This window comes from Nuphar pumila, chromosome 14, assembly GCF_984573655.1.
Source record: "Nuphar pumila chromosome 14, dmNupPumi1.hap1.1, whole genome shotgun sequence".
NCBI lineage: Eukaryota > Viridiplantae > Streptophyta > Magnoliopsida > Nymphaeales > Nymphaeaceae > Nuphar > Nuphar pumila.
In genome coordinates, this window is record NC_143262.1 from 84,171,321 (window position 1) to 84,181,471 (window position 10,151).

The following is a 10,151-nucleotide window of genomic DNA, read 5'->3' on the forward strand; positions in this document are numbered from 1 at the left end:
TAGGAAAAAAATTGTTTTCCTATGAGAATTTTGGTTGCTTTCAAACGTGTCCTAAAAGAAAAGGCAACAGAAAGCAACCATAAACACTGAACCAATCTCACATGCCTGAGGAAAATCCAATGACCCCAAAAATTCTCATTGTAAATGATCCTCAAAATGCATCAGTATCTAGCATTTTCACAGTTTCCAAGCGTAGAAATTGATCCCACACGTTTCTTCCAGGTTACCTTTTGGCCAGAAAAAGAAACTCCAACAAAGGTAGACGCTGTTCTCTGAGTTGTTACCCAGCTAGTTCATTCTCTTATGCACACCAAAAAGGAGAGGCCAAGTATATCAATCATGACGGGTCTACTATCCCATCTCAACTTCAGTTGAATCTGAGGCCTAAACAATGTTTTTCTTCTAGGTCTCCAACCCATCAAAGTCGGTGGTTGGCAGAGAAGGAGCTAATATGCCAACAAGGATGATATCATGGTTTGGATCTCATTCATGTAGATTTTAAGAACTTGAAAGACTGATGGGTGAACATATACATGAGTGGAAACCCTGTTAAGAAGTATATAACCCTAACTCCATGAATATAGACTTCAATAGGTAGTTCAATCAGAAACACGCATCACGGAGCAGCGTCATTATATATATAGCAAATATATGTCAGCGTTGGTTGAATACTTTAAGTGGTTTAACAATGACAAAAGGTACAATCCTCAAAGAATGCTCTCAAGAAAAAAGAAAAGGTAGTTATAAAGGAATTAGCAGCAGGAGCAAAGAGAAAATGAGTAAAGAACTTAAAGCCATGTGGAAATAAGGCAGATTTTATTTGAAAGCCATGCTTCTCCTTTACAGCTATCATCCTGCTTTCGTGTAATGTTTTTATTGAAGATCGGCCGGAGAGCTAAGCTGACTCTTCTTTCCATAATTCATAAAAATAGACTCTAAAATACATGAAATAACTAAGCAGCAAGCAGTGACCAATCTATTGATTTATATCTAGAATAAAAATTTTCATGACAACATTTTGGATTATAATTGTTTTACTTACGAGAGTTTTTCTTTAATTGAGGCCTCATAAACTACAAACGAATGTTATATCACTATTTTTGTGGCTCTGCTTTTAGTTATAGAATAATTAATTAACAGTCCTTGATTCATTGAAGGGTCCCATATAGCATCATGAGCGGGATCCCATATTTTTCTGGAGTGCTGATGGGATGAGGGGGAGGCAAAGAAAAGAATAAACAAGCAAAGTTATACACATCAAAGATGATGCTTATCTATATTATCAATGCAGTAAAAACACAATGAAATACTTCAGTTTTCAAATGAATCAGTAATTATTGAATCACAGTTTAATTATATTTCGTTCAATAATAGTGGATTCTAAGGTGCAGCTCATGAACTAACATAGATTAAAAGATTTTGTTTGACAATGAAACACACATTAGAGAGCTTATATATAGTACCCATTAGAGAATACCGATCACCTCAAAATATAAACAGACAAACCATGAATTTAAATACTAATAAGAGTTTCATCTGATATATTTGACTAGAAGAAAAGAAACTTCATGTCCAAATACAAAAAACAAAGTACCAAGTATTATCTTTTAACAGTCATCAAGTTCAGCTTTGTTCAAGATAGTGCATAAAAGTACTTATGAAAAGGATGGTCTTCAAGCAGCAAAGCTCCATGTTGCTGTGAAAAGTCCAAATATTTTCCCTGTTTCCATAGCAACTAGAATGATCCACCTGTAACATGAATGGAAATATAAAGCATGAGCAAACACAATTGAAAATATTGAAAATAATAAAAAAAAACACAAATAAAAGAAAAGCATAACTAGTATTCTATTTGTTCTGCTGCAAATTAGGCTGCACACAAAATCCAAACGGTTGCACCCCTGATTGTGAAGGGTATCCCTTTCCTTTTTTATTACTTCCAAGGTCGATGTCTCTCAGCTCACGCAGTGCAATTTGCTCTTGTTGATGCTGCGAAACATTATGAAATCATTGAAGGTATCTAAATTTCCAAGAAAAAGAAAAGAAAAACAATTATATGACTCAACTCTCATGCATACCAGTATATATTTCAGCTGCCTATTCTCCTCCTCGAGGATCCTCTCCTGCATTCAAAACAAAAAGAAAACAAAAAAAAATTAAAAGACTTAATTTGAACTCTGTTAAAGAGCGCAAGAAGGATTAATCTTACAAAAATAAAATTCAAAACATAAGAAAGATTACAAAAATCATTACATTCTTCTTCAGAATTTGAATATCATTGTTCAGGCATTCTGTCTGCAGGAGATAATTATCAATTACAAATTAAGGATAGAAATGGAAAGACAAACAATTAAAGTTTTAAAATTTCTATAACATAATACCCACCTGCTTTATGTGTACACTATCAAAGCCAATCTGAAGAGAGTCTTCAAGAGCTCGAAGCTCTTGAACGGTAAGTGAGCTCAGATCTTCACCCATGAAATGCCTACAATAACGCAGAAGAAACAAAACATTTATTTTGACAAAGCCAGAAAACAACAGAATCCAAAAGGAGATGAACTGATACCTGAGTTCAATCTGCATATTTTCATTCTCCTTCCTAATCCTGTCCAACTCTGTGCTCAGATACTGTGCATTCCTCAGAGAAAGTAAGCATCGACACAGACATTGAACTCAAAAAAGAGAAAGCAAAAATTCTCCTTAATCAGAAAGGTTGAATGGTGAAAGTTTACCTCATGTCTAGCATCCCACAACTTCTTCCCAGAAGACTTCTGGTATCTAGTCAGAACGTCCTTCAAACTTCAATAGCAAATAAAGAAAAATAAGCAATCTGGCACAGTAGCAAAGACCAACAACAACAACAACCCCTCCCCTCCCTGTAATACCCGAGAATTTTATCAGATAAATAAACTTGAAATTTATATCCTTAAGTTAGTATAATGATAATTCTATTGTTTTAATTGATAAATCGTATTTGGATCTCAGATATTATGTTTGGATCTTCAATGGTGGATCCCTAAAATATTATTTGGATCTTCGATATTGGATCCCAACAAACATCTAATAATAGAGGTTGAAATTCTGTTCGGATCTCTGGTATTGGATCCTCAATATCATGATCAAATTTGATATTGGATCCAGGACAAATGGAGTGGATCCACGAAGTTTAAATCAGATTCTTAATAAGAAAATTTCTATATCGGACCTATAACACTTTATTGGGATCCATAGTACTTTATTAAAAAAAAAACGTACCAAAAACTTTATAGTGTTTTGGATCCTTGGGTGAATCCAGATTTTTTTGGTTGGATCTATAAATGTATTGGGTCATGGACCCATATCATCCATTAGGACGTGGTCCAAATCAAAAGATTCGGATCCGTAGATTCGGTTGGTTTTAGTTTGCACCAAAAGTTTAAACGGGTCACCATGAGAGCGACCCAAATGAAATAAATAAATAAATAAATTTTAAGAAGATCTGGATCCACTAATGGATCCGGATAGGCCCAAAAGTGGACCCAACGAAGGGGGGTCACGGGTCACGAGTCCGGTTGACCCAGACCCACACCAGTATGCGTGTTAAAAAGAAATCACGTAAAAAAAAAACCTAAATAGGGTTTTCATTTGCACTTATGAGAAGAGGGCCGACTACGTGAAGCCCTCCTTCACGCCGTAGCTGATCAGGCTTATCCCCCCCCCCTCTCACGATTTTCGTAACCGTCCCCTCTCCTTCTATTTATCTGGTCCTCCTCTCTTTTTCCCTCCACACGCACTCTCCTCCCTCTTGCCATCTCCCTTCCAATACTTCTCTCACACTCGTCGCTTCTCCTTCTTCTTCTCTTCCATTTTCATTAGTTACATTTCCCTCTCACTCGATTTGGTGAAAGGAGTGCTCGGCTGCAGAAAAAGAGAGGGAAAAAGCATCGAACAAGATAGGGTTCACTGTAATTTTTTAATATGTGCCAGTTTCAGGTATGCAATGTTTTGCCGTAACACTCATATCGGAAAATTTGGGGATTTTCGGTTCAATGTAGGGTCTTATAATCTTGTTGTGTACTTTGTTCAAGGATTTGCAATGGCACATTGCATTCTTTCTTCATATGTTGCGGCTGAGCTATAGATCGATTAATGATTCCAAATATGTTTTCCCTCTGTTCAACTGTATGCGAACAATACATACCCTCATGTATGCGCATTAACCCTAATAGGAGCATCAGAAAACTATTTAGGTAGCTAATGAGGATTGGGACTTCCTTTTCTAAATATCGATTCAGATCCATTTCGATATTCATTTCTAGCATGTCTTATTTGTTGCAGTGTAGAACTTGAGTATTGTTATATTATATACCCGTTCTAATTTAGCCTATCGTCTTATGCTTTGAATGATTTGAATAATTATGTTATTCAATCGCTGGATATTAACTGATCTTCTGAAACTTTTGGTTGGATATTCGAATTATTAGCCAGGATAAGATAAGTCTCTAAAAAAAAAAAACTGATGGTCTCTGTTATGAAATAACATTTATCTATTTGATCGATCTTTGGTTAGGGGTCTGGTTCATCACTAGCAAAATTGATTCTTTCTTTTTTTTATTCCTGTTAAGTAACGTCTGCTAAACCGGTTATGTAAGATTCATTGTGCTTGTTACTTATGTACCTTGTTTCAAGCATGAAATGTTTCACCGTAAATCCAAATAAAGAAAAAAAAATGGGGGGTTCTAAGTTTACTGTTAGTTCAGAATTGTTGTTTTAGATATAGACGTCTGCAGTTTCATTATTTTGTTGTTCATATAAGATTCATAATCAACGTCAATTGTTGTGTGTTCTGGAAAGGGGTTGCACAATCCCCTCAATATCATGATACCATGTTAACTTAAAGATAGTAAAGAAAAATCTGCATTTATTTCTTTGTAGTTCTCGTTAGTTTTAAAATATATATATATATATAAAGATTGTTGGTAGGAGTTGTCAGTTCACATCTTTTGGTAGTGGGATGTTGCAGGTTCAAAACTCCGGGGACGTGTGTTTAATTATTCGAGCGAAAATGACTCGTTGGTCCTCAGTCATCGGAGTTGGGGGACTCAGACTACCAATGTGTCCTAGGTGGTAGCTCTTTATTCTTCTACAGAAATTAGAGATGCATCATGTTTTGGTTTGGGCCTTTGGGAGGTTCTCTCGGTCACTGGTCGCTCCCTTAGGATTTACAATTTCAGTTAAAATATTCGGGTTAATAAAACATCAATGAATAATAAACCCCCGAATGTTCTCTTCTAAAATGGTTGCCTTGGCCCGCGTGTACCCACGAGATAATTAAAGATAAATATTTGAATTAGATCATTTTAGGTATCATATCTGAGTAGGTAGTGACAAATTTACAATTGTATTCATAAACAGTTACGTTTGAAATGTGGTCATTTACTTTTAGCATTCAATGGAATCTGTGGTTATGAGATATTTAATTGTTGCTAATGATGTTACCTCAACATGGATTACATTCTTTGTTCCTGTGATGGTTGATTTGATCTTGTTAGTGTTTATATATTCTAGCTAGAAACTTAAATTAATAATGTGTAGTAGTTTAGACATGTTCATATTCTCATGCTAGGCTTAGTGTCATGCTTTATTGTTTATAATTAAACAAATCCCTTCCATACTTGTTACTTAGTATATTTGTCAAAATTACAGTAATCCCTAGTTAGACAGTTGTAGTCTAATTTCAATAAATTTATTATTTTTTAAGTGAAGAATAGAGTTTATGAGCGACTGCGGGATGCGGCTTCGATCGAGATTTTGGATTTACTGTTCTCGAGATAGTTTAAGTTCATTTTTAGAACATGTCATTAAAACTCTGATGTTATTATTCATTGATAATGAAATGAAATAAATGTTTTGGTTTGCTCTCCAGTGTAATATTCTGAAACATTTAACCTTATAGTATTACTTGTTTCAGCTGTTATATAAAAAAAAAAACTCTAAAAATTTAGGTTAAAATTTTGGGGCCTTACACTCCCTCCTTTCCAACTAGCCCACAGAAAAAAGGGAGAGAGAAAGAGAGAGATCAGCTCATAAATCTAAAGCTTAAAAGGCTGATACCGAGAGCACCATATGAAAATTTATACATATGAGAAAGGAACACTCATACTAAAATTTTAAAAAACTCGAACGCTTCTCTAATTATGCTACTCAACAAGCAATTCAAACAGGCAAATCGAATAAAGAGAAACCAACCCCCACAGTCTTTTGAAGGTTTCACATGGTAACGCAGCAAACTAAAGCATCTTGAATAAAGAAAAAACAAAAAGGAGAGAGAAAACAAAACCACAAAGAAACAAAGCCAATAGCCAAATGCTAAACCTAAACAAACAACCATATCCATAGAAGGAATAAAGCCCCTCTTAACTGCTGAAACCCAAAAATCTTAAATTTATGCCAAGTAAAATTGCAGAATAAACCAAAACAAATAACACTAACAACAAGATCAAATATCTGACAACAATAACAACAAACATAAAAAAGCATAAACTAAAGAAATGAAAAAAAAATCTGCATATTTAAATGATGAAGACCCACAAGGAAAATTTAAATGGATGCACACAATATCGAAAAATGAAGTACTTCAAAAGGACCAAAAAAGGAGACACAGAGAGAGGAACCTAAAATATACCTGCTAGAAGGGGAGCAATACTCGTAGAGCTTGCCAGCACTAGAGAACAAGATGAGAGAGACCTGAGAATCACAGAGAACACTGATCTCCTTGGCCTTCTTCAAGATACCCTGTTTCCTCTTGGAGAAGGTGACCTGCCTGTTGGAAGCATTCTCTATCCTCTTGATCTCAATCTTTCCTCTCCCCATCCCCACCAACACAGTTCAACCCCAACACTTTGCAGAGAGAGAGAGAGAGAGATGGGTATCTGCAAATGGGTATCAATGCAAAGAAGAAGAAGAGGCATCTAGAAAAAGGAGGAGGGTTAGGCATAGGGTTGGGGCTCTCCATTTGGGAGTTGAGAGCTGATAGCTTTCGAGCTCCATTAAAAATGCACACCCAAATATGGGATTTTTCAAACCTTTGACAAAAAGGAAACCATGAACCAAAAGCAAAATCTCTCTCTCTCTCTACCATTTCCAACTACCACCATGCTGGTTACGTTAAAGAGAAGGTAATCAGCTACAGTTGACACGTTAGAAAAATCATGGGCTATCTAAGTAGGGCCAGTAAACGAACCGAACGAGCCGAGCTTAGGCTGTTCAGGCTCGGCTCGTTAAGGGTACACCCCAGCTCGAGCTCGGGTTGTGAGCTTGTTACGAGCCCAGCCAAGCTTGGCAAGGTGATCGCTGGTTTCTTTTAAAATTTGATTTTAAAATTTTAATATATATATATATATATATATATATATATATATATATATATATATATATATATATATATATATATATATATATATATATATATATATATATAATATATAAGTATATAATATGTAAAACGAGCCCATAAGAGTCGAGCTTGAGCTTGTGATGTTCATGCTCGGCTCATTTACCTAAACCAGCTGGCTCATAGTTTTTGAGCCGAGCTGAATGGAGAGCTGCTCATCTAGTGTTTCAGCCCTATGATCCTATCTAAGGGTGGTTAGAAAAGGAATTGGATCTCAGCTTGATCATGGCTGGTCCAGATCCAGGTATTTTAGATTTTCGAAGCATTTAGTTCAAGAAGATTTGGGTCATTGTAAGTACAATATCATCATATTCATTACCATAATCAATCATTAAACCTAGGAAAACTTATAAAAACATGCCCAACTTTTGATCTATATTTAAAAACACCCCCCCCCCCCCCCCTAACCTGTGAGATATTAGCCCTGGTTAACAAAGCAATTTTCAAAAGCTAAGTGTGTATGTGTAATATTTCAAAAGTTAGTCAGATTTCTGAATAAGCGAAAAGTAGGGAGTGTTTTCATAAATTTTTCTTAAACCTATTACCATCTATATGTGGAGAGCTTTAGAAGCCTGTTTTTTTTTTTGCTATTCCTTCTTGTCTAGAACTAAAACCAAATGTCCAATCAAAATTGAACTTGATTAAATTGTTTTTTCCTTTTCTTTTTTATTTAAAAACAAAATAATATGAAATGAACTAATAAGCTATCTATATCTGACAAAATATGCTGGGATTTTACAGTATCCCAACCTGATCAATAACCAAACAAACCTTATATTTTAGTCTGTATCCAAAAAACGTGTTCTGGATTTCGTTATGACCTCTGCACCACTTTCACAACAACAAACAAAAAATTCAATGTCTACAAGTAGAATTCTGAAAGCCTCTTGAGAAAAGAAACCAAAGTCCTTCATTTGGTGCATATGAATGGGGAAGGTTATTTTAGGTTTTGACTACAAATTCAGGCAGAGTTTCATCATACATTCAATCCTAGCTAGGGGTGGCAATTTCTGACACGACCCGCCAACCCGCCTCTTAGGCGGGTTCGGGTTGGGCTTAAGCCAACCCGTTTAATAAACGGGTCGACCCGCGTAACCCGTTTATTAAACAGGTCGGATTCGGGGTATGCCAACCCGGCTGACCCGTTTAATAAACGGGTTAGGCGGGTGGGTCAACCCGCCAACCCGTCTGCCCGACCCGTCAACCCGCCAACCCGACCCGTCAACCCGACCCGCCAACCTGACCCGAGAACCTGAAAACCCGTTTACCCGACCCAACCCATTTATTAAATGGGTTGGCGGGTCGTGGCGGGTTACCCGTTTATTAAACGGGTCGGGTTCGTGTTTGCCACAGCCGCCCCGTTTAATAAACGGGTCGGGTTCGGGTTGAGGTATGCTGACACGCCGACCCGCCAACCCGACCCCATTGCCACCCCTAATCCTAGCCATCCAATCAACGGCTAAATAGTTCTTCTGGATGGCTAGGATTGAATGTATGATGGAACTCATCCTATTAAAAATGATGGGATCCGTGCTCAAAAATTGTGGTCCATTTGTGCTGCTAAGAGTCTGGCATTTATCTGCATCTATATGTGGGTGGAGCCAACTGTTACTTATGACAATCATGGCTACAAGACTATATACTTTCTAACCCATTACTGTTAATTTCCTTTTCTGGTAACATTTTCCTGTCACCCACATGTATCATGTAGCGTAACGGTGAACATTATTAGTATTATTGACCATATATGAATAAAATATGGATTTTAATATAATATCAGGGGTGTCAATGGATCTGGTTTGACCCATACCAAACCCTATATGGTCAGGGTTTGGTGACAAATAAGAAGGCTAGATTAGAATCTGGGTCAGACCTGAAAGGTCCGATTAATATATGGATCCGAGTACGGCTTGTGAAATTTCATACCAGACCTGGACCCAACCCCAGTTCCAATTAAGATCGACAGTTTTTTAATGTAAAAATGGTAAAAAAATACACACATTCAGCAAAGCTTCATGAACAAGAAGACTTGGTGATTAGAAATCCTACATTTAGTCAAGCACACATTTTGATTTGATTGTGATTCAACGGATTCAGATATGGTTTTGAATTTTTGCTATTGAACTCGAAAATTAACCTAATTTGATGGATATCCAAACAGGATACCACCATCAGGATTTGAATCTATTTACCCAAACATCTAATTAGTCGAGTTTGGTATTGGCTACATCTGACCCAAATTCGAACTGTTTAGATCCGTAATCCTCTATGTAAAAATATATTCCGGTCAAAGAGAACTTCATGGAATTTGAAATCATACCTCTCTCTCTCTCTCATGGTTGATTGAATATGTAAGTTATTGAAATCTACCTAAGGGTAAATATTTGCTATTAATGAAGGTACATAACTATTGAGTGGAAATCACTTTTTTCTTTAGAAAGTTTCAATTTTTTTAGATCAAAAGTTACATAAATATCTAGATTGTTTGTTTTGTTTTGGATCATGTGATTATGATACATAATTAGGTTTTTAAAAGGGTTCAAAATCAATGGCCCACAATGTGCCAAAACTTCATAACTCAAGAAAATTGTATTTTTACATGAGAAAATCACACCTAACAAACAAACTATGTTGAACACATCCATGTGGTTACATTGAGTTGATACAACTTGGACTATGATTTCAAGCTCAATAGTTCTTCACCTTCATTAGTACCAAA

The 10,151-nt window shown here is 36.2% G+C and overlaps 1 protein-coding gene across 1 annotated transcript; it reads right to left on the reverse strand.

The window, feature by feature from the left end:
- Nucleotides 1-1,512: 1,512 nt before the first annotated feature.
- LOC149817176 (agamous-like MADS-box protein MADS9) lies at nt 1,513-6,894 on the reverse strand. The gene is made up of 8 exons (XM_089987162.1): nt 6,665-6,894; nt 2,733-2,799; nt 2,567-2,628; nt 2,386-2,485; nt 2,254-2,295; nt 2,079-2,123; nt 1,842-1,989; nt 1,513-1,749 (listed from the first exon to the last, which is right to left on the reverse strand). The coding sequence occupies exons 1-7, from the start codon at nt 6,850-6,852 to the stop codon at nt 1,849-1,851; spliced, it is 645 nt and encodes a 214-aa protein (XP_089843288.1). The 5' UTR covers nt 6,853-6,894; the 3' UTR covers nt 1,513-1,749; nt 1,842-1,848.
- Between the last annotated feature and the right edge of the window lie 3,257 nt (nt 6,895-10,151).